Source organism: Myripristis murdjan, chromosome 17 (genome assembly GCF_902150065.1).
Source record: "Myripristis murdjan chromosome 17, fMyrMur1.1, whole genome shotgun sequence".
In the NCBI taxonomy this organism is placed as follows: domain Eukaryota; kingdom Metazoa; phylum Chordata; class Actinopteri; order Holocentriformes; family Holocentridae; genus Myripristis; species Myripristis murdjan.
In genome coordinates, this window is record NC_043996.1 from 35,457,509 (window position 1) to 35,483,637 (window position 26,129).

General features: G+C 39.7%; 1 protein-coding gene and 1 long non-coding RNA gene across 9 annotated transcripts in view; one reads left to right on the forward strand and one right to left on the reverse strand.

Moving 5' to 3' along the window:
* The first annotated feature begins 689 nt into the window (after positions 1–689).
* Positions 690–24,860, forward strand: LOC115374967 (uncharacterized). Its single transcript, XR_003929682.1, has 4 exons — positions 690–714; positions 2,789–2,872; positions 6,827–6,943; positions 24,726–24,860. It is a non-coding gene; the product is annotated as an uncharacterized LOC115374967 (long non-coding RNA).
* Positions 22,752–26,129, reverse strand: part of amph (amphiphysin) — a 42,965-nt gene continuing 39,587 nt past the window's right edge. For all 8 annotated transcript variants that reach the window (XM_030074097.1, XM_030074104.1, XM_030074099.1 and 5 more), the window contains 2 exons: positions 24,803–24,904; positions 22,752–23,984 (listed from right to left, as the gene is read on the reverse strand). In XM_030074097.1, the coding sequence (XP_029929957.1) occupies positions 23,880–23,984; positions 24,803–24,904 (207 nt within the window). In that variant the 3' untranslated portion in view covers positions 22,752–23,879. The remainder of the gene's footprint in view (positions 23,985–24,802; positions 24,905–26,129) is intronic.

Sequence of the window (26,129 nt, forward strand, 5' to 3'; positions counted from 1 at the left end):
ATCGCAAATAAAACATGTTTTCTTAAAATAAAGTTGATATTATACGGGACTTGTGGACTCGGCTGAAGCACATGCCATCGTTACACATCCTCATAGCTCGTGGTAAGTCTGCCTTGGATGGTTACAACGTTATGGCTAATAATCAGACCTTTTTCCGGAATATCGATTAAATTTGCACTTCCGGGATCTATGAACCACCACCCACAGTGTGACGTCACGGAATCTCGCCGACTTCCAGTGAACACCGTTTGTGTGGTGATCACACGGAATTAAAACCATAGAAATCGATTAAAACAGGTTATATGCGAGGAGCACGCAATGCGTTATTAGGAGGTCATGCTCATTTCACGGATTTCTGTGAGAGCAGGTTAACCCCACGCCTCCCTCCCCAGATTTCCACGGTGACAGTGAGGACAATACTTCCGAGCGGAAGCTACATCAGCGACAGTGGTAGCAGCGTCCATAGCAACAGCCATAGCAACGACAGAAACCTGAAAGAATCTTCGTAATAACTAACAAAGTAAACATTATATACACTAACTGAATGAAGATTTTGGAAATAAAATGCACATTTCCCGCTAGAAATGTTAACAAACGCATTTGAATGCATAAGCTCTCTTAAAATATTGCATTTTCCACTGAGAATAAATTACTGGAACCTTCTCAAGCACTCAGAGCCTCACTCGGAGTGGTTAGGGTTGACAGGATTTTATGGTACGTATGAATTATTTACTTATATATTTAACAGCATGATCTTAACTTCATTTAACTGTAACTTAGTAGAATCTAAGATAATTTGGGAAGCGGGTTAGTGTTTTTATTCTGTGACAACTATACGTTAATGCTTTTGCTAAACGCTAACTGTTAGCTAGCTAACTAAGCCGTTTAAATTTAACCGTTAACGGTCCAACCGTCTTTTAAATTTACTGTCCCGCTGCACATATGCATTTTAACACTTTTATTTTAACACGTTGTGGAGGTAAACCAAGTTAAGGAGCATGGCGTTTTTACCAACCGTGCAGTTAACTCACTTCTGTCTAGTTTTATTTCAGTTGACGTTATCTAACGCTAGCAGTGTTAAGCTAACGTTAATCATATTGTGATTGACGTTGAACGTTACGTTGGCTGTTGTTAGACACCGGGAATGGTTGTGAATAAATTAAAATACGCAACGGGTTTGTTTAAAGATATCTAACGCTGACGTTAACGGTAACTGAATCGCCAAAAGTCGATGCTATGGACCTTCATCTGAAAGTAGCTAGCTTAAGGCTGAGTTATGTTTCGTCACTCGACTCTCTCATTTCTGCCGCTCGACACTTGTGACTGTCGAGCGACGAAGCATAAATCAGCCTCTAGCCATCACTCGGGAGGAATAATGCTTGTTTTGCTTGGGAGGCTGTTACGGAGTGGGTCGGCAAAGCGGTGAGTTTTGTTGTTGTTGTTTTTGTTGTTGTTTTTGTTTTAACCGTGTGATTCTGTCCTTCAGTTTGGATATTATATGAGACAACTGTTAGATGGACATGACCGCAATTAGTTGCTGAGTTGACTCGCTTGACTGCAGGGTAACGTTAACTTTATGGTTACTTAAATGTTTTAGCAGCAAGGCGAGCTTGCTAAGTTACCGGCCACCGTGACCAGATGTCTCGGTTTGTCCGGGGTTGTCGCTAGCGCAAGCTATCACTATCGCTAGCTTTCAATAATTAGCTATATTGCGAAGTGGCCTTAGCTTTTCAGCTGCTAACGTTAGCTTGCGCGAGTGACAATAATGAACAAACTACGACGTCTGGTCAATACAAACATGATTAAATGTGACTTTATGAGCTGGATGACACAAATGAGGTATTGATATTGCGATGTAGTCATAGGGTTTCCGCCAATGTAGTGTAATGGTAACACAAACAAACTGTTAGCCTCTGCTACAGTTTACGTTAGCGTCATTAGCTAATGGGACTACACATCGGTTAGCCGGTCTCATAAGATCGAAGCCCCGTTTAGGCGAAACGTTACACCGGAGCCTTCGACAGCTAAAGGCATGGCAGTGACAACTTTTACTGAATCACCAGGTAGTGGAACACAACTAAAGGCTGGAGAAAGGTGATCACTCAGCAAACACCGTATTCCCCTTTCGTCCCGTCCGGGGACTAACATCAAAGGAAAATGTCGGTATTTTTAAACCTGGGCCCTATCTTCCAGTGTTTGTGTGTGGAAATGAATGGTTGTGATAAAAATGTTTGGAACCGTTCCAATATTGAGGGAGAACGGCACCGTGAAGCCGTGAAAATGTAATGAAACGGGCGAAGTGGCAGCGCAGATTATGTTCACTAAAAGTGCTCGTTTTCGCTCCTGACGGGCTCAGACTGTTGTTAAAAGTGCCCGACAACACTGTAGAAAGGATAACTACAGAGACAGACGTGTAGTATAGCTCTGTAACCTCCTTGTCTCGCTCAAGGAGTCTCACTCTGAAATCTAGGAGATAAGCGAGCTACATGATCGAAGGGATTTTCTCAGCTGGCTGACACAAACGAGGCATTGATCATGTATGAATAGTTTTCAATCCAAATCTAAGAAGAGGCAGGCAGGTGGGTAATATGTGAAAAGAAATATTTAGTGGAGGAAAAACTAACAACAAGTAAAGTAATTTAAGTGTAGTCTCTGAATAGTGGAACACATTGCTGCAGTACTGAATTAAATTTTGAGAATGCCAAAATTGTGTTCTGTTTAATCTGTTTAAAAAAAATCAGCACAGTTTTATAAATTTTAATTTATTTAATCTGAATTTTCATTCTAGGCATTCAATTAAGCCTAATGGATTCATTTGTGGCTGAAAAATTGACAGAATGGCAGCTTGACACCCTCATCGACACATTTAACGGTAAGTTCATTTTCATTGAGATTCAACTACTAAAGGACAGAAAGAAAAACTTACTATTTAGCTACTTCTAATATGCAGCATGAAGTGTGATGCAGCCACATGTTTTGGAGTTTTAACATTATCTCTGAACTATCTCCTTGGCTAAATTACATATTAGGCCAGTGGTTCTCAACCTGGGGTCCAAGGACCCTCCCAGGTCCTTGAGCGAGTTTTAGGGGGTCATGCATTAATTTGGGGTCTTTAAAGGTTGAGAACCACTGCATTAGGCTGTGCTGCAGCATGGGTCCTTTTGATGACTTTTAAACCTTTGTCCCTGAGCCTCCCCTGACACTGTATGGCACCCCTTCAGAGAGGCCCACCTCATACTTTGCAAACCGCTTAAAAGATATTCCCAGTGTTTTTAAAGCTGGGGTCTATTTTCCAAAGCTTTTGCATCTGATTAATAGGGACAAAAAATTGGAATTGGTCCAATATTTAGGAAAGAACGTGGCAAGTGTCCAGCATCCACTAAAAGGGCTTATTTCCCTGTTGACAGGCTCAGATTGTTATTATAAGTGTCTTGACAACATTATGGAGAGGACTGCTACAGATATAGACTGTTGTGTTAACGTTTGGCTTCTTCCGGTATCTGTTGTAGCCCTTTCTATAACTTTATGACCGTATTTGCGCAGGGACAGCGTTAGCCTACATAACGTTACTACTGGCTTATTGAGTGATTGTTTTTGCCATTATCCAGCCATGCTTTAATATGTAACGTTACCCAAACGTACCCAATTTCCCCTCTGGGATGAATAAAATTTTTCTGATTCTGATTTCTGATACTGATGCCAGCTTAACACAATAACTTCAGCTAATAAAATTAAATTATCTCCTCTTTGTCTGCAGCAGGTCTATCCGCTCTTGAAACAGCGTTTTTCCTCAGAAAATAATGTTAGTCCTTTGGTATAGCATTTTCTTCTCTGTATTATCTGTAGCAATTTTTTCCATAATGTTTTCAGAAACTTAGAACAATCTGAGCCTGTCAGTGGTGAAATAAGCCCTTTTAGTGGATGCAGGACACTTTCCCCGTTTCTCAGTTGCCCGACAACGGTGTTCCCCCTAAATATCGAACTGATTCCAAAAATTTTTTTGTCCTGGTTAATCTGATGCAAAAGCTTTGGATAATAGACCCCAGGTGTTAAAATGCCGAAATTATCCTTTAATTTATTTTAAAAAATAAATTCATAAAAATACTGAACAGGTGGTTGCCAAAAGGGCCAATCAGAACCAATGAAATGGTTGCCAGTTGACTCAATCTGGTTGCTGAGGGCAAATGGTCAACCATTACTGTTGAGTGATTTTGATTTACTATTTCCTATACTATTATGTGATCAAAGCTGCATGTGGACATTTTTGGGGGGTCGGGGGGTGGGGGGGCACATATTCTGTTACCGTATCTAAAAACAAACAGTCAAACAAAAAGTACTGTTTCAGAAATGGGTGGTTGATGTGAACACAAATCAAAAGTGGAAAAAATGTTTTTCTAAAATGTATGTTTAAATATATTAATTTGTATTAACTAATATGTGAATAATTCAAAATTGAGTGGGACCCCATCAGTTTCCTCATTAATTTCACATTATATATAAACGTTTTTGTGTGATAGTGCTTATAATTGTCCTCCGGTGTGACAGCAATTGTAATTATAATATTTAATTTAGATATTGTCAGTAGAAGAAGAAAAATGCCTAACTATTAACAATTTGTCCTGATTATATTTTCACAAAAATAATACCCAATTTAAATTCACAATGTCATTTTCCAATGAAATGGTGTACATATAGGGACTTTCCTTAAAAACGTCTTTAATGTTTTTATAATTAGCATTAAATATGATAGAACTAAAACTCTCTTTACATAGTAAATAGTGATGATATTACTATGTTTCTATTTAACACTTTTCTCAGAATTTTGTGCATCAAAATGCCTTTTTCCTTACTTTTCTGTTTGTCACACCACAGAACATTCTGTCGCACCATTGGACAATGTTTAAAAAAGGACAATGTAAAAAAAAAAAAATGCATAGTTTTGTACAGACTCTATTATTTCCTTTAATACTCAAAACATTCGGGAAAATGGAACCAACACGAGGCTTTGTGCAAAATATCAAATATTTTGTGCAGGGGCACCCCATTAGCTCACTGGTAAAGCGCGCGTACGATGTACCCGGACTGAGACCTGATCACAGCATCCTGAGTTCGAATCCTGACCTGGGGCCCTTTGCTGCATGTCATCCCCCCTCTCCCTTCCCCTGCCTTTCCTGTCTCTCTCCACTGTGACTGTCCAATAAAGCAGAAATGCAGTAAAATAAATAATATGTTGTGTAAAATAGCAAAAAATTTCAGAGGAAATCCTACTTCCCATGTGCGAAAACTCACCAAACTTTGCGTAAAGGTCTAGTCCCATGCCAGATTTCCTCAGCTCCAAACACAAGCCAGTAGTCCTGGCTTAATGGTGTCGCTGTAGCAAGCGTCTAAAGTTTAAAACTTTGAAAATTCATAAACTTTGCAAGTTTTACCAAAATGTAGCCCCAATACTGAAGAAACTTTTGTACACTTAAACCTATTGCAAATTATGAAGTCCATCAATGTTTTTTTCAAAAACTGTATAACTTATTAAGCCTATTTCCTCCCATAATTCTTGCTCAGTTGACACCAAACTTGCTACAGAGCATCTTCAGACTGTCTGCACGGATTTTTGATTGATCAAAGATTGAGCCTACAGTGCATCAAAATGTTTGACTGTAAACGGTACTGTAAACAAATAGGCTACTTGCAAATTCTTGCTAGAAAAATGTTCAGTGTTCATGAAAAAAAATTGACAATTTTGGAGTCATGGTGGATGATGTTTGTCAAATATCAAATTTTTTATCTCAAAAACTGAATTTTGGACAACATTTTGAATTCTGCTCTCATGTAAACAATTGCAGTCAATGCATGAATGGCATTTTTCAGTTTTTCACTTATGGGGAAAATTAATCATTGTGAAAAACAAATTACCAACATCTCCATGCTGCCTAGATACAATATGTGTATTTTCAGATTTTTGTCTTGATAACTGAAGAGAGAGAGAACAGTTTAAAATCTGCCTTTCCATGCATGGAGAGCTACTGTCCTGCACCCTGGTGACTGGCTTAGTCAATTTGTGAAGCCACACGAGTTGTCACTTGCTAATTTGCTCAGTGAGATGGAGGATGGTCCATCATATTAATGTAATAATTTTTTTTAGAAAGTATTTATTTAACTAGGCCTTATTTATAGCCTACTTCCACTGTTGTGACAGCCACGTCCACCAGTGTGACGCTGATTTCATGTCACACCGGTGGACAGTGCTGTCACTCCAGTGGACATTTTCAGTCACACCGTCAGTTTTTGCTGTTTTTTTTTTTTTTGCAGTTTTTTCATAGATTCTTCAGTCAAACATTACAGTGTAAGGTTTCCATTATTTTGAAATTTCAAATAATATTAAATGTATGAAAATTTTCATTTTAGCACTTATTGCCATCACACCAAAGGACTAAATATTTCGTCCCTTTTCTCACAGTCCACAAAAATGTCAATATTTCGACAAATATCTGAGCCAAAACTCCTTATTTTCACTTTGTCTGCTCCAGTGATGTATTACAGTCATTTAAAGATTGGCAATGTTACCTCAGACAGTCACACTGGTGGACAATTGTCATATTTCAAACAAAATATTAACCTACTTGAATTATAATGCTTATGAATTACAGATACATTAGTTTTAGAAAATCGAGTTGTTTATAAAACCAGAGATTTTAATAAAACATGACCAATTATTATGTATATTTGTCACTGTGGACACAAAAAAGGAGCGTCATGTCAACTACCCAAATATCAATTGTTATTTTGTCATATTATTTAAATATTATTGTATTGTGCTCAAATTGTGTAGCGCAACAGCCTTGATGGTACTGCCACGTCTGCTACCCCCGTCCATCTACCGATGTGGAGGAAAAGTTCACAGGCCCACCACTGAGGAGTCCCTCGGGTCATTCATTGACACGCGCCTGTAAGTTTTGCTTGAGTTTTTCTACTTAAAGGAATGTGCCGATGTTTGGGGTGTTATACCCTTTCTCTCTCGTAGAAGGTGAGTGAGATGTCGTATGCCATTTTTGCCTCTGTACGTCCAGTGGTTTGTTTTGCCAGCGTTAGCTTTTGCATTAGCTTAGCACAAACTCACGTGGGAGTCGGTAGCTACCTCTGTAAAAGAGAAAAAAAATAAGCCTTATAGCAACTCCGAAGCTGTCTTATTTAGTGTATCTCGTAAGTTAAATACACATCATGGATGTCTTTTTAAAAACAAGAGTTGTTTTAGGAAGATTTAGATGGTTGGCAGGAACTTTAGTTGGTAGCGACTATAGTAAGCCGCTTTCAGACAGAGAGGTTCTAAAAACACACTTCTAAGAACAGTCCACTGCGTATTCCGTTCTAGGCACTAGCCTCTCTCGGGACAGTTTCGTTTTGCATTCACACTGGCAGATAGAGACTGGTAGGAGGATGGCACAAGCATCTGAGACTTGTTGTGATCCTTGATTTTTTAATAATCTTGTTTGAGCTTCTTTACTTTCTCCCTGCACTGCTTCACAGTGTGGTAAATTCCTGCATTAGCCAGTTCTGCAGATATCTAAATATTTTTATATTCCTTTGCATGCCTTCAAAATCGCATTGTATCTCTTCTGTGGCGTAGAGGGCCAAAAGAGCTTGGACCTCCTCATCAGTCCATTTCTTGTTGTGTTTCACTCCGTCCATGCCAGTTGTATCATGAATAGCAGGAGGAACAAAACTGTTTTGTTTACACAACCAGCGGCTTTTAAAAATGGTGCGGCCACATGTACCAGATTGGCAATGGGCTCAGCTTATGAGTTTAACCAATCACCAAACACGAATGTGATCAAGGGTTCCTATGGAACCAGCAAAGACCCTATCTCAAAGTAGGAGTTCAAATGGTTATAGGAACTGCAGTCAGAGGGTGTCTGTAATTCCCAGTTCCTCTGCTGTCCGAATGCGCGAAAAAATGGTAATTTCTGAAAAGGGTATAGGAACTGCAAAAAGTCCCTACAGTGCAAAAGGGGCTGTAGACAGTCAGAGAACTTTAGTTCCCAGCAACTATCTAAGTGCTCCTAAAATGACTCTTGTTTTTTAAAAGACGTATATTTCAAATACGTATGTTAAATAAGACGTGTGAATATGACTGAGTTGCTGTAAAGTTTTTTTTTTTTTCCCACTTCAACAGAGGTAGGCTACCGACGCCCATAGACTTCAAGTCTTTACGCTAAGCGCAGTGCTAACAGCGCAGTACGGGCCACTGGACGGACAGAGGCAAAAACGGCATTGATAATCTTGTCTCACTCTCGATAAGATGGAGAAAGGGTATAATGCCCCAAACGTCGGACAATTCTTTTAAGATAGAGTGGATGTTTGCACTGCTTTACGGGCATGATAAGTTGGAGGGTAAATTAGAATGTTGGAAAGTAAAGAGTGATAAAAAAACAAAACAAAAATAAAACCAAACAAAACATTGATGATATAAAACAAATAAATGAAAATCAGCTGTAAACGTGAAGCCAAACCATAAATAAGGAAAAAAAAATGTAAATGGTGACACAAAGAAAACAGTAGGGGTGTGCATCTCATCAAATATTTTTGCAATTTCTCAATAGGGGGAGCCACCAGCTCCAACCACATGCATGAGCCTGATGCAGATTTGGCCGTAAGTCTCATAAGTTCAGTCATTTATATAGCAACAACAAATAACTCATATGTAATTAACAGGCTGGGACCAACATGGTGGAATACCTCGAGATTGCAGCCGCCCATCAGCCATCGCCGTTCATCCTAGATAGATAGATAGATAGATAGATAGATAGATATAAACTTTATTAATCCCTGCAGGGAAATTACAGTGCCATAGCAGCAGAAAAAACAGCCACACACAACACAATAGAGACAGTAAAACCACATTAAAAACAGACTAAGAAGTGCAGTAAGATAAATAAGTGAATAAATAGTGAAATAAATAAAATACAATGAAGTAAAATAGTAAAATACGATGAAGACCAGAGGCTGAGGCACTATAGGCAATCGATGGGGCAGTAACTAAATAAATAAAATAAAATAAATAAACCTATCTTTTTAGAGCAGAGTTGAAGAGCCTGACTGCACTGGGTAGGAACGATTTTCTGTGCCGCTCTGTTAGGCAGCGGGGCTGTATCAGTCTATGGCTCAGGTTACTCTTTTGCCTGTTTATTATGTCATGGAGGGGGTGGCAGGGGTTGTCCATGATGGTCAGTATTTTGGACAGTTGTCTCTCTGCCACCACATCCTCCAGTGAAACCAGCATTGAGCCAATTATGTTTCTAGCTTTTTTCCTATCCCTTGGGGACGCCGCCTCCTGCCAAGCCTTTGCTGTTATTGCAGGCCACGCAGTAGAGTCACACTCCCTACTAGGAGCCGTTGACTTATGTTTTAAGTCTGTCTTCGTTTTTGATGTGCATTACACTAAACAATGTCTGCCGACCTGGGAGTTCCTGCAGCATGCAGTTTACAGACTTGCTGGCCACAAATCATCCTCCGTAAAATTCCTGAGAACAGTTGTGCAGACAACCCGTGTTTAGCTGCGGGTAGAAGTTCAATGTTTTGTTATAAAAGTTAAATTTGTCATGTTTCTAGCCAAAGTTGTGTGTGTGTGTGTGTGTGTGTGTGTATACGTGCGTGTGTGTGTGTATGCGTGCGTGCACGTTTGCGTTTGTGTGTGTGCGTGTGCATTAATAAGCTGATTGAGGGTTAAATGGCAAATTTCAGTGACAACTTAAATAAACTCTTTTGAGGACATTAGAGATGTTTTTGTCATCCTTAAAAATGCGTATAACTTCTATATATGTTATTTCTCCTTTAATTTGGGTTAATTTTTTTTGCCAGGTTCTTCTGTGATAAACACAAAATTTTATCATTTAAAAAAAAAAAATACCCTTTCAATGCCAGTTTGTGTACATGGAGTCCAAAAATTGGGGTTTCAAACAAGAGTAAAAGCAAAATACTAAGTGCCAACTAGAAGTATTTTTATTTGTATTTTTTTTTGTGGAGCATTTAGTCTTGGATATGTCAAACATTAGCACCAAAGTTGATTTTGACTCTTTATTTTTTTGTGTATTGTAAATGTAAATGAACAACACAGCACATCGGGTAAGTATAACCCAGCAATAGAGTTGATTCCACCCACTAGGTTGAGTTACACGAACGACCCAGCACAGACACTTTTAAAGGCTTACAGTGCAGCAACAAAAAATGGCACAGACATGGGGTCAACATTTTTGGAAAGCTCTTGACCTCTACTATCATGCCCGATGGCAAACCAATAGGGGGCGCCACTGACTAGTGTCAAAACATGGAAAAAACATGATTTCACTATCTTAAGAAAAAAAAAAATAAAATCTGACCAAACAGGCGTTCTTCCCACACCCAAAAACTATAATAAAGATTGAAAAATTAGTGATCACAACATCACATAATAGACATAACATATTAGAACTACAAAATCTATGGCGCAGGACACCTCTGTGTGTTGCAACTCTGCACGAATTGTAGTTCTGGTACGCCTCTTCCGGGTTAGGATAAACATTGTGAATTTAGGTTTAAAAACCATACATACGGTAGTTTTTCAACAGCAAAAGCATAACCTTAACATGTAGCCTATGTTTATACCACGAGTAAAGATGTGTTATGAAAAAAAAAAAAAATATATATATATATATAGACTATATAAATCGTTAGTGCTATTTTGACGTGTTTCCGCGGTTTTTCCACCCGCTCTGTTTCGCTGACTGAAAGGGTTGTGTTCAATGGCGTAACATATCAGCATATTATCAACTTTTATGCACTTTATTACACTTTATTGACTTTATTGATGAAAGTAAAATCAGATACGTCGCTGATAAACACTAGGATTATGGGTAATGTAGTGCTTCTCCATGATATGACATCGCGAATAAAACGTGTTTTCTTAAAATAAAGTTGATATTATACGGGACTTGTGGACTCGGCTGAAGCACATGCCATCGTTACACATCCTCATAGCTCGTGGTAAGTCTGCCTTGGATGGTTACAACGTTATGGCTAATAATCAGACCTTTTTCCGGAATATCGATTAAATTTGCACTTCCGGGATCTATGAACTACCACCCACAGCGTGACGTCACTTCTCGCCAACTTCCAGTGAACACTGTGGTGATCACACGGAATTAAAACCATAGAAATCGATTAAAACAGGTTACATGCGAGGAGCACGCAATGCGTTATTAGGAGGTCATGCTCATTTCACGGATTTCTGTGAGAGCAGGTTAACCCCACGCCTCCCTCCCCAGATTTCCACGGTGACAGTGAGGACAATACTTCCGAGCGGAAGCTACATCAGCGACAGTGGTAGCAGCGTCCATAGCAACAGCCATAGCAACGATAGAAACCTGAAAGAATCTTCGTAATAACTAACAAAGTAAACATTATATACACTAACTGAACGAAGATTTTGGAAATAAAATGCACATTTCCCGCTAGAAATGTTATCAAAATGCATTTGAATGCATAAGCTCTTTTAAAATATTGCATTTTCCACTGAGAATAAAAGGAATGTCCGCCATTTTTCGGGGCTCGCGCAGGCGCGCTGATCACTCGTGCTGCTGGAAATTCGTAGGAAAATGCACGGAAATTTGTGCATTATTTTTCGTAGGAATTCCTACGAACCGTTTCATGAGAATACGTTGCCCATAGTGACCCAGCAGTGGGGTTAAGGTTGGGTTATTTTTTAACCCAGCAGTTTTTAGAGTACAGAGACTCCACTGGTTGGTTCTACCCAGCTGGCCTACTCCTGTTTGGTAAGGCAGGAGTGGCCAGCTGGGTAGAACCAACCAGTAGAGTCCCTGGGACCACCAGGGCACAACCAAAGAGTCCGCAACACTGTTACACCAAGCACTACATACACACTCACCTTAAAGAAAAAGGCCAAGTCCTGCCCACTTCCCGCCCGAAACTGCTGTCGGACCCACGCTCTATCCCCCCTATTTCGACCACCAGCTTTCCAACGGTACCAAGCTCGAGCCTCTCCGACCTACGGTTCCGGAGATACAGCCGATTTCGGAGAAAAAATGCTAAATCCCGCCCACTTCCCGCCCGAAACTGCCATCGGACCCACGCTCTATCCCCCCTATTTCGACCACCAGCTTTCCAACGGTACCAAGCTCGAGCCTCTCCGACCTGCGGTTCCGGAGATACGTCTGATTTCGGAGAAAAACACTAAATCCCGCCCACTTGCTGCATCGGACTTGGGCTCATTGGAAAGCCCTTGGCCGACTTTGGGGGGGTAGAACTTGGTTCCATGTCGATAGGACCTTCCTATCAAAAGTTACCCTCAAAAATAGACTTTGTTTTATATTTTTTTAATTGGACGAGCGTTTTTCGCCTATAACTCCCGAACGGAAGGTCGGATCGCGTCGGACCCAAGCTCTACCCCCCCTATTTCGACCACCAGAATGTGGAATGGGAATTGACCCCAATTAAACCATTAATGATTTTTGGGGATTCAAACTTATCCCGACTCCCAGAATATCACATTGAGATACTGCAGATAGATAGCTTTCCTGGAGCAAAAATTGATAATATTACACATGTTCTGGCAAAATTATCCCCCTACAATGAAGTACAAAAAGTAGTGATTTCAGTGGGTCTAAATAACTGCCTATGTGTCCAACAAATCATAACAATAGAAAAAAAACTACAGATCCATGATTAAACAGGTAAAAAGGGTTTTCCTGCATGCAGAAATCTTCATCCCTTTAATACAGATTTCTCCACAGCAAACACAAGCAGTACAAAATTTGGTAGCACTAACCAACCATTTTTTGAAAAAAACTTACCCAGTACTGGAGGGCATCCCACAGGCAGATTTTCAGGTCCAGAGAGACCAAGTTCACTGGACCTCAGCGACAGCCACTGCAATATTTGATTCCTGGGTCACTCAGTTAAACTAATTCGGGGGGGATTGTCAGCAGTCACCCCCACCACAATACACTCTAATATTTTGCACCTCTCAGATACATATTTTCTAACAAAAGATGAAATCTCAGTTTTAGAAAAAGGCTTACTCTTCATTCCAACACCGGAAACGGTGGATAAACAAAGCCTGAAGCGGGATGTACATCAATATCATAGGCGTCTGAAACTCATTGAATATTTTCAAAATTAAAATAAAAAAGAACACTTACCTTTTACAGTTACCTCAATGTGGGAACCGGAGGAAAATGATATGTCGGACAACCTGAAAGATCTCATGAATAGAGACAGAATAGCTCTACATAACCTGCCAAGGATTAGATTTCCACGGAGCAACCTGACAAAGGAAGAAAAGAAAGCACTTTTAAAACTTAAAAACAATGAGGGTATAGTTATATAACCGGCAGATAAAGGCTCTAAAATATGTATTATGAATAAAACCAATTATATATTAGAAGCCAATAGACAACTAGACAAATAAAAAACATTACTTACCTTTAGTTGCACCTATTCAAATAAAAACACAGGAAAAGGTTAGAAAAATTATAGACAAATTATACGAAGAAAAATTCATCACCCGCAAACAATTCACTTACCTGTATGGCGACAATCCGCCCCGGAAGAGAAAGTTTTACCTCTTACCAAAAATCCATAAAAACCCGGATGCATGGACGGTACCAAATAGGGTCCCAGCAGGGAGGCCCATAGTCTCGGATTGCGGGAGCGAATCATATGAAGTAGCGGAATATATAGATTATTATATTAATCCCTTATCGCAAAAACACCCCTCTTATGTAAAGGACACATATACCTTTGTTGAAATCTTGAAGACGGTGACATTTCCTCCGGGAGCCTATATATTTTCTATTGATGTGGACGCCCTATACACTAACATAGACACAGACCTAGGACTTAAAGCAGTGGAAGACATTTTTTCTCTTTACCCGGACCCCTCCCGCCCAGATAAACATCTTTTAGAACTATTACGATTGGGCCTAACTTGTAATGATTTTGAATTTAACGGGAAGTTCTATTTACAGGTACATGGTACGGCGATGGGGAAGAAGTTCGCTCCCGCCTATGCAAATATTTATATGGCGGAATGGGAGCGAACTGTCTTCCCCAAATGCCCAAAAAAACCTTTATTATATCTCCGATATCTTGACGATATATTTGGCATTTGGCCCTATTCTGAAGCCGATTTTTCTGAGTTTATGAAGATCCTACACTGTTAGACAGATCTGTAATATAAACAGTTATTTACCACATATCAACCAGTAAAATACTGTAAATTCCCTTTGTTGTAAATTACTGTAATTTGCACTGCATCATGGGAAGTTTTAGTGAGCACATCCACAATATACAGTACCATACTGTATTTTCAAAAAATGATGTATGATACTGTATTTTTTAACGGCTGCTTTTGGCGCCTTTTACCAGACCCAGTCATTTGTATCTGTTTTATTCTCAGTCAGACATTTGGAATGAGACACTTGGGCTGAAGGTGCTTGTGGAACCAACAGTTTTACCGAGGGGGGATTTCAGTGATGGACACTGTTTAACGCTTTTTCCGTTTGTTTAACGTTACAAGTCGTTTTATCTCTTTCACATTTTGATGGATTAACCGTGGCTGACGGTTTCATGTTAGTTAGGAACCAACACCAGTTTCAACGTCACCGACACAACGGACTTCTGGAGAAGTGATTTTATCGTCCGTCAGAGAGACCACCAAGTAAGGCAAGTAAGGTAAGAAGGAGAAGCACAAATGGGGTAATGTGTTAGCTTTACCATGGTCAGTATGAGCAAATAATAGCCCCACTCGTCTGCAGTAGTTAATGTCGCTAACGTTGAAGCTAACGCTAACAACGTTAGCTAACTTAAACCGTTGCAGAAACGTAACGTTACTACTGATAATTAATACTGTTGGTTAACGTTATTGTTAATATTGTCAAGCATTAGTTCACTTTAACTATGCATTTAAATGAAACAGTTAATTTGTGCTCCAAAAATTCATCAGAATGAGGTGGCATATCTGAAGGTTTTGCTGGAGGAATATGTGTATTTACGGAAAAGCATGTTCCCTGACTACCCTCTCAAACCAAAGCTGTGACAATTCTGAACTGAACAGAGACTCAGATGCAGAGGAGTACACAGGAAACAAACAGTTCGTAAAGATAAACACTTTACTTTTCCAGTCCAGGGTCATACACGGGAAGGCAGGCAAAGAAGGCAAACAAGTCCAATTAGGGGATGAGCACAAAAACCAAAGTCCAAAAATCCAATCCGAGTCCAAAACCAGAAAAGCCAACACGAAGAAATAGACGCTGGAATGCATGAACTCACAAGGAGACAATGACAATCTGGCAGAGGACACAAGGACACACAGGGAATAAATAGGGCAAGACTAATTACAACAAGACACACCTGGGGAAGGGGCTGGAACACAAGACAGGAGATCACAGAGGACTGGCTGAGGGAAACACTGGGAGGGATTAGAACAATCAGGGATAATTGACAGACACAGGACAGGTGTGGCACTGGAAGGAGCAAACAAGACACAGGTGTGTGGGAAAAACAAGCGGGAAACCAAAAGGAAGTAACACAACATACACAAGGGCAGTACTACAAAATAAAACAGGAAGTGCCAACAACAAGACAGAATATCACAAAAGCATCACTACATTTTGCATTATCCTGACCTTATCATAAAATTTGGGCCACTAATATGTTTGTGGACCCTGAGGTTTGAGAGCAAGCACTGCTACTTCAAGGACTGTACCAGAAAACTTCACAATTTTATACAGCTATGTAAAACACTGGCTGAAAGACACCAGCTTCTTCAGTCATACTTAGGACAAGGTCAGTTATTCCCAGCACCTATTCAGATTGCAGGTGAAGCAAATGAAATTGATGAACAGTCATACAACAGGGATAAACAGATGGTTTTAAACACAGCTGATATTGATAAACATAAAACCTCAGAGGTTTCAGCAGTGACTTATAAAGGGACCAAGTACACCAAAGGCCTTATTGTTGTTCTAGAGCACACTGGGGAAACACTGGTCTTTGGGAAAATATCCTTGATACTTACTGATGAGAAAAATGTGTGCTTTGTTGTTTTGGTGCATCGCTCTGTTCTGTTAGTTGATCTTGGAGTCTACTACTTGGTGTCAAATAAGAAATATGCATATATTAATGCAGATAGTCTGCAGGACTATTATCCACTGCCGGTGTACAACATCTTGGACCTCCCTGCTGTTTGCTTGCATCACTCAGTGTGTTCTTCATTCTAGGTATGGAAGTCGAATGCATTCAGGAACTCCGGAGAGTGCTACCTGAATTGGACAATGAGAAGTTCTTAGCCCTTGTTTAACACCTGTCATCAGAGCTTGGACTCACAAAGAAAGCGGACCTTGCCTTAGCTGAGCCAGATGATTTGCTGCAGCATTTAAAACCAATACTGCACCGCAGATTCATCCAAGCCTTCAGGCCAGTATAGGTGAGGGCAAGTAAATAAATCTAAAGAACTATATAATGGTGAAGATACTATATGATTCTAGATATAGCTTTTTCAGATGCTCTTATGCCTTGAGCTAATTTTTCAAAAATGACTTTAACTACTGGATTAATATAGTCTCATTATAGACACATTATTATAAGCAATTTTAAGTCTTGTATCTGTAAATACTGTGAATAACTGTAAATACTGTGAATAACTTAAACTGATCTGTTAATGTATTCCTTATCTTCAAAGTGCTGAATGGTACAGGGGACACTGATCAGCTCATCACTGTCAGCACCAGGTCTATTCTAGTTTTAAATTTTAATGTTTTAAATGAAATGAACTTAAATGAATGTGAATGTTTTAATTGCTTGCACATCTTCCAATGTTTTAAATAAAGAATTTTTTTAAATAATTGTTTCAGTTTGTATTGAATTTCAGCAGTATTTTTTTTTTTTATTTAAAAAATAGGATTACAGTAGTGTACTGTTAAATTAGTTCATTTACAGTAACTGTACAGTAACAGCTTTTCACACAAAATACTGTAGTCCCTGCAGAGAGAGAAAATAAAATATTAGTTCCCTTTGTGTCAACATACTCACCTGCTGCTATGATCCTCAATAAAACAATTAAAAACAACTTTCTGGAACTTCAGCAGAAGGCCCCGGAATTTAATAATCATAAAATTATTGCGGCATATCGGAGAAGCAAAAACTTAAAAGATATCCTGGTTAGGGCAAGTTTACCTGTGAAAGAAAAGAGAGACCCGTTATTAAAACTAGTGGTGTCAAGAGATTAAAAAAATTGAGAGATTAATTAATTATGATCTGTAATTAATTGATCTAATTAATCTCTTTTTTAATCTCACCTAAAATTGCTGAGAAAAGCCCTGAACTTGAGGTATTTCCCTTTAAATTCATTACATTATTGTAGCAGATCAGTCCGATGCGGGTCGGGGGGACGACCCCTCTTTTTCAAGACCCTTTTTTGGAAAAAAAAAAAAAAAATGATATGGACAAAATCTTGTTTGAATAAAAAAACCACCGGTTGGCATCAGGCGAGCCGGCCGCGGCACCGGGTCTGGTCTCCCGGATCTGACAGGTGAGCAGCGCACACATAGCCTACTGCCATATCAATTTTTGTTCATACGCGGCTGCAGTGACTGCGCAATGCGGCCATTCGCCGGTAATCGCGGCATCAGGCGAGCCTACCTACTGGTTTACATATGCACAATACATGTATATTTGCTTAGACCCCCAATATTAGACGAGGGCGTTTTTTCAGGGCATTTTCAATGGAAAAAATATCGTCTTATATTCGGATGAATACGGTAATGTATTAACTTCGATCACGCAACCTTTTCTTCCACCTCCTCTCCTCTCCTCCACAGTCAGACACACACACACGAGTCGCGACACCCTCCTCAACATGCGCTGCCTGTTTACAACGGACTCGGACTGTTGGGGCGGGTGTTAATCAAAACAAACCAATCATGTCTTGACCTCTTCACAGGTTGCTGGCCTCTGATTGGCCTGGCCTGTCTCTCTGACTTAAAAAAAAGAAAAAAAAAAGATCAGACTGGTGAGGCCAGCCGGACCGGACCGACAGCTGATTGGCCTGGCCGGCGACCTGTTTTAAAAAAAAAAAAAAAAAAAAAAAAAAAAGACGGGCAGGCCACCGGGCCAGTGACAGGCCAGCACAAACACAATGACAGCCAATCAATGTCCACTTCAGAGTGTGACTGACCATTGTTTTCCACCCCCAACAACTTAAGCACAGGAAGCCCAACACCTACAAACCAATTTTATAAAAAATAAAATTGGAGATTAAAAATTAGATTAACTCGATTAAAAAACATAACGCGCTAAATATCACTGTAATTAATTAATCTCAATTAACGCAATAATTTGACACTTATTTACCTGTTGTGCAAGATTTTAACCTAGATTCCAAGAACCTGATTTACGGCATAACGTGTGTTAAATGCAAGAAATGGTATATAGGCCAGACGCAGAATTCGCTGAGGGCAAGAACAAAACAACATCTACACCTGATCAAAGTCCCTACTAAAACTACAGTATTATACGAACATTTTAGAGCCCATGGCTCAGAAAACTTAGGTGTAGTGGGACTTGAAGGGGGTAGACACTGCAGCCTTCAGAAGAGAATACGTTAGGAAAAAAGATGGATTCAAAAATTAGACACCATAGATCCATTGGGATTAAATGAAAGGGAATAAAAACTAAACAATAAGGAGGAGATGGCCTTAAAAAATATATAAAATAATTCGTTTTTAGAGATTTTTTTATATATTTTATAATAATTTTAGGATTTTTATATTATGTATTTAATATTTATTTTGGCCTAAGTCTCCCCTTTAGAATGTGACAAATTAATCCCTTTAAACTTTAAATCCCTAAATTACCTCCTAAAATAGATTTTTGCATTACACATACACACACATCTATCTATCTATCTATCTATCTATATATATATATATACATAAAAATGCCTAAAAAAAGAAAAAATTATAAAATTGAATCTAAAAAAATCTAAAAATAATAAATTCCTAAAAAAATGAAGATAGAAAATAAAAAATAGAAAAGTATCTTACCTGAAGACTCCTCCAAGGTCCGGGTACCCTGTGAAAAAAAGAAACAGAAAAAGAAAGTTAATTGTGAGCCAGTGCATTTTTCTGACAAGTCAGAACAATAGATTCCCTAATACCTAACCCTAACCCCCCAACTCTAACCCTAACCCTAACCCTCTCCGCCATGTTCCAGCCATCCAAGGCGCAGGTGGACCTGCTGGAGAGGGGGCTCACGTTCATCCCCATCCCAACCACTTTTGATAGGGGGGACCTGTACCAATATCACAGGTGCATCAAACTCATGGGCCATTTCCATAGCAGCAGCCAGGATGTAGTGCCCTTCACTCTCCTGTCCTGCTGGGAACCCGAATGGGAGCAGCTGGATGAGTGTCAGGGTGCTCATCAGAATGGACATTCAACACCTCACTGCATATGCGCTGCCCCCGGGTGGAGGAGGCCCCTTCCAGCGGGGGGGGGGGGGGGGGGACATAGGCGGAAATCCCGAACATAGGCGAACATAGGCGGAAATCCCAGGGGGGTCAGTAGGGACATGATCCCTCCATCCATAAAGTTGGGCTAATTATAAATGTAAAAAAGTGACAGCAAATGTTTTCATTTTATTGGCCCTATATTTTGATTCCTTTTTGGGCCTCTTCTCCTGCATGCATCCGAGCTGTTTGAGAGACACCAATGATTTTCTGGACAAAATCCAGCCACTGACCCTTCGCAGCTATTTACAATTGACATCAATAGCTTATACACCTACATCAACATGCAGCTGGGCCTGGAGACAGTGCAGAAAATTTTCCAAAAATATCCAGACAGGAACAGACCCGATGCCGAGGTGTTGGAGCTGTTGGAAATTTGCCTCAGATACAATGATTTTGAATTTGCAAACAGTATTTGCAGGTGGAGGGCACGGCCATGGGGCACATATTCACGCCCTCCTATGCAAATCTCTAGATGAGCGAGTGGGTTTGAGAGGTGCTAGCCAAATGCCCGTTACAACCCTCCTTTGCCTACAGGTTTCTGAACAACATCAAGCATGGGCCACACAGACAGGACAGTTTCACTCAGTTCATACACTCGTGCATCTGGAGAAGGCTTACTGGCTTACTTACTTACTGTGTCCCCCAGAGTGTCCTGTAGAGAGCACTGTGGGAGTATGGGATGCCAGGTTTGCTGCTGCAGGCTTTGTGAGACCACAGTGAGAGTTGCATCTTTGTTCTTAGCACCAAGTCAGGCTCATTCCCTGTTGGTGTTGGCCAGGGATGGTACTTGTCCCCAGTTCTGTTTGTGATCTTCATGGACAGGATTTCAAGGTGCAGTTGGGGTGTGGTGGGTGTTCAGTTTGGTGGCCACAAGATTGTATAGCTGCTCTCCGCAGATGATGTGGTCCTGTTGGTTTCATCAAGCTGTGACCTTCAGCATGTGCTGGGCAGTCTGAGTGTGAGGAGGTCTGGATGAGGATCAGCACTTCTACATCCAAATTCATGGTTTTCATGTCGGTAAAAGGTTTGCCCTCTTCAAGTCCTCTACCTTATACATTGGAACGTGGGTCTGTATGTGGATCTGTGTGTGTGTGTGTGTGTGCAGAGGGGGAGGGAGGTGTGACAGTCTCCACACACTACAGGAAATAGCAAACATGACAACAGAATTTATTTTTATCTCAACAACCTCACACTATATAATTCCAAGTGTCTGGGGCCACTCCAATTTGATACATCATGGTGAAACTGGTGCATCCCAAATTGCCCTACTACACTTCAAATTAATGCAGTGTCTTCTTAAACTTCATTTTCATTGAAATCTTTACTTGGAATCTTTAATCAGGCCAATATTCGGTGGCCTGATTAAAAGGCAGATTATCCACAGAAACTGCACTACTCACAAAAAGTTAGGGATATTTGGCTTTCGGGTGAAATTTATGGAAAATGTAAAAAGTTCACACTACAGTGATATTATATCATGAAAGTAGGGCATTTAAGTAGAAGCATGCACTGGTGATTTCCTCATCTCAAACAATTTATTGAAACAAAAGCCAACAACAGTGGTGGATATACCACAACAAAAAATGTCAATGTCTCAATAACTTGTCATGTGCCCTTGAGCATCAATTACAGCTAGACAACGACGTCTCATGCTGTTCACAAGTCGACTTATTGTCTGCTGAGGCATGGCATCCCACTCTTCTTGAAGGGCGGCCCTCAGGTCGTTGAGGTTCTGGGGTACAGAGCTCCGAGCCTCTACACGGCGACTCAGCTGATCCCATAGGTTTTCTATGGGATTCAGGTCTGGAGAAAGTGCCGGCCACTCCATTTGAGGTACCCCAGTCTCCAGCAGCCGTTGCCTAATGATACGACCTCGATGAGCTGGAGCATTGTCGTCCATGAAGATGAAATTAGGCCTGTGTTGTTCATGCAGGGGCACAATGACTGGATTAATGATGTTATTCAGGTAGTATGGGCTTGTCACTGTACCATTCACAAAGTGTAGGGCAGTTCTGTACTGACTAGACACACCTGCCCACACAGTGACACCACCACCACCAAAGGCTCGTCTGGTGACAACAGTGGCTGATGCATAGCGCTCTCCTTGACGTCTCCAACATCGTTGGCGGCCATCATTTCTGCTCAACATGAATCGGCTTTCATCAGAGAACAGCACTGAGGCCCACTGGTCCCTTGTCCAACGTAAATGCTCCCTGGCCCATGCAAGACGATGACACCTGTGCCTGGTGGTGTGGTCAGGTACCCTTGCAGGTCGTCTAGCACGCAGACCATGCTGATGTAAATGGTTTTGAATGGTCTGACGTGACACTTGGGTGCCTCTCACCTCCCTTAAACGTGCCTGGAGTTGAGTGGCATTCATCATCCGGTTCCGCAGTCACTGTTCACAATGAAGCAGTCATCAATGTGGGATGCGGCCAAAGGACGTCCACTTCTATGCCTTTCTGTGACTCTTCCAGTCTCTCTGTATCTCTGTTGCAACCTACTGATGACACTCTGTGACACTCTAAGCTCAGTGGCCACTTCCGTTTGAGAACATCCTGTTTGAAGCTTCGCAATGGCGAGGTGCTGCTGATCAACTGTTAGGTGTCGTCTTGGTCTCATGATGTCAAAATGTGAACAGTATGATGAGGAGGACTGTTTAAATACCAAATTTATTGGTCGATTCATGGATCAAACACCTGTTGTGAATTTTGCCGTTAAACTCCTTGTTAGAAAACAGCAACTTGTGCAAAAAGTACCGAAACATTGAACAGTTGGACATGTGCTTTCAAAAGTTTACAGAAGGTCACATTAAGTTCACCTGTAAAGGTTATAATGCATTTTAGGTTCATCCTGAAATTTCACCCGAAAGCCGAATATCCCTAACTTTTTGTGAGTAGTGTATGTTAGGATTGTTTGTGATTAACTGAGTGAAAGGGTGATTTCAACATTGTTTCATGTATTTACTACCTTGCCATTGCAGCCTTGTGTATGCCAATATGCATACACATGGCTTACAGTTGAATGCTAATTCTGCATATTTCAAGGCCTGTTTTTACTGTATGTAACAACTGAAAATAGGCCCCAGATGTGCTTAACTCATCTAAGTTACATTTAAATTAAAATTATTATTGTTATTAAAAATGATTATTTCCAGCAAATACATGTTCATATCAAACAACGAAACAAGGTGTACCATATGAACTATTTTTTATTCACTTTTAGATAAATTATCATGGTATGTACATCACAAAAAGTTCTACAGTGAGGGGTAACTGTACCACCACAGGAAGTGACATCATAATTGTTTATCTACTGCACAGTTTGACTACAGACACCTCATATAAACCAACAACATATATTGCATATCAGATTTCTCACCCTATTGTGTTTCCTGTGATCATACACTTATACTTAAATAAACATCTCTTGGGTGTCTTTATTTCTGGGAAATATAATTTCATACAGGATAGAACTTAAGATAAATAGTGATTTCTTTTGTTAGGAGACTTATTTTCACCTTAGAATATCTGTCTAAAATTTTCATTCAAGATTTTTTTTTTTCATGCTGGAAATTTATTGGACGTCTAACTCACTTCCCAGATGGTCAACGTCACTCATCTTTTGGCAAAAGCACAGCAAACCTTGTCATCATCACAACGTATGTCAAAGAAATGATCACCACAGCCACACACTCAGCCATGACACTACAAGTGAACACTAAGAACAATGCAAGGTAATAACCATGGCTGAAAAAATAAAACAATGAAGTTTCATGTAACACTCAAGAACGTTTAAGTAGATCACAGCACTACAAATTCTGATATATTCCGCAGCAGAGCAACAAAATCAATACAATACACTTGGTGCAGAGAGGGTACGATCATATTTTGTTTTTGTTTTTGTTTTTTTTTGTTTTTGTTTTGTTTTGTTTTGTTTTTGTATTTTTTGTTTGTTTGTTTGTTTGTTTTGTTTTGTTTTTCCATTGGGACAAAATCTGCCAGTCTTGTTTGGGGTTAACGTGGAAACCACCACACTCCCAGCAAGGAACAAATCATTTATCTTTACAGATTTTAAACAGAAAAAAAATCAGTTTCAACGGAGGGTAGACCAGACTAAGCATCATGCTTGTTAATTTGCTTTACTATTACGTGGATATTATTTTTAAGATTGTGGAGTTTCCTCTGCTGGAGACAGCCTGGTTGAGTGCAGCAGACGAGGCTGCAGGCCAGATAGTTCAGCAGACTGATCGGCTACATGCTGACCGGAGGCTCAGGCTTCCGTGTCCCTTTTGCTTCCTTTTCACACCAGGCTCAGCCTGTTACTCCAGGCGCTGGACAAAGTTGTCTGGGAAAAGTCCACTTTGGGCACCAATGCCAAGTGTTAACCAGTCACTTTCTTTGATACCCGTGAGCCAACCAGCATCCTGGAACAACAAGAACAAAAAAGACATTCGGCCAGTGGATAATGTGCATAAAGATCCTTCAAACCTCACTTTGAAGAATGAGTTACCATCACAGGAGATCAGATGATAATGGCACAGTGCTGACCAAAAAGTACAAGGGGAAATGTACCTAAAACGCATTGTTCATTCAGTCTGTATTGTTAAGTTCTCAAAGAGAACCCGAACTTGATGGTTCAGGGTCTTTGAGGATGTCCAGGACACATAGTGACCACAATGAACAAGAAGTGTAAATGCAGCTGTATCTCATCAACATCTCAGAATTCCCATTAATATAATATACATTTATAAAAACTATAATAAATACTTATTTTCTAGATATTTATGTCATTGTACTGATCAAAGGCCTTACTATGATACTGCTATCATTTAATAAAACACCTTTGGAGTTTGACTTTATCTTATTTCATGCTTGTAGTTTTTTTTCTTGTAAACTGTACCGTACCTCATTTACCACCAATATTGATCAATTTATCTTTAAAGTTTATCTTGTCACTTCTGCTTTATTTGACAGTGATGGTAGAGAGAAACAGGACAGGCAGGGGAAAGAGAGGGTTAGGGTTAGGGTTCCACCAGGTGAGCTACCAGAGCACCCTGATCAATGTATCATCTTCACACAACATATCTACAGTGACAAATATTCATGACTGTTCATTCCTTACAGCAGTGGTTTATTCTCATTTATTCCAGTTTTTATTCTAACAGGCTGATTTTGACATGGATCATCAGAGTGAACTGGACAGAGAGTCATCTGGATGCTGAGGCACAGGAAGTCTACCAACCTGATCCTCTGCTGAGACGGTGGGAACCACCAGAACCACATCACCTCTCTTCAGCTCCAACTCGTCTGAGTTTGCAGCCTCAAAGTCGTGCATCGTTTCCACCTGTCAGAAAAATCACTGCTCCTTTACTCGGGTTTGTTCTGGGTGGTCACACATAAATAAACACAAATACAATGAAAAACATTTTCCATGAGCAAAAGCCTCAAAGCAAATCTTCACTGTTGTACAGGATCCGACTTCTTCACTCCAGCTTATTTTTTCTCAGAAAGATTTCAGGGTAGCAGGAAACCCTTTATTTATTTATTTATTTATTTATTCTTTTAATTCATTTTCATTAATGCATTGTGTAGTATTGTTTTGTTTGCTTGGTTTAAAACTCTCATTGAAAAAAATGTTGTGGTCTGTGTTTGTAGTGCTGCTTTTTTGTTGTTTGGTAAATAGTTTGACGAAGCCATTTTCTTTCTGTTTATAATTATTAAATTATTATTAAACACTTATGTTTTAATGCAGACATGTGTTACAGGGACTGGAATTATCATCTTATGTGACTGGATGCATTAAAAGGTGAAATGAAGTGTTTATTAATCGCTTTATAGGATATTTCAAAATACTGAGATATGCATTGTGTATCGCGATATAACCTAAAAATATCAGGATATTATTAATAGACCATGTCAAACAGCCCTATTGAAAGCTGAAAATAGGTGTATTTAATTTAGTTTTTAAATGCCATTTTGTTTTGAATTTTTAGTATCTTTTACATGTGTTATTATTTATTTGTTAGTCTTGATTTGTATTGCTGCTTTTAATGATTTTTTGCATTTAATTTTGTTTGTTTTTAAATTGTCTAGCTTTTCTCTTGTAGTTTAGCAGTAAGCACTTAATTTACTCATTTTATGGTAAAGCACTTTCACATACATCATCTGTATGAAAGGTGCTCTACTACCAAAGCTTATTATTGTTGTTAATATATACTGTATTTAGTTTAAAATGACTTGGTTTGAGAAAGTCTCCTCACTGTGTGTTGTCCTGCCGTTCCTGATGTTTTGATGATATGAACCCAGGAATTCACAGCACCTGTTGGAATTATTATTAAATATCTGATGTGATAAAAAAAATAATATATAAATATATATATATATATACACTACTCACAAAAAGTTAGGGATATTCGGCTTTCGGGTGAAATTTCAGGATGAACCTGAAATGCATTATAACCTTTACAGGTGAACTTAATGTGACCTTGTGTAAACTTTTGAATGCACATGTCCAACTGTTCAATATTTCAGTACTTTTTGCACAAGTTGCTGTTCTCTAACAAGGAGTT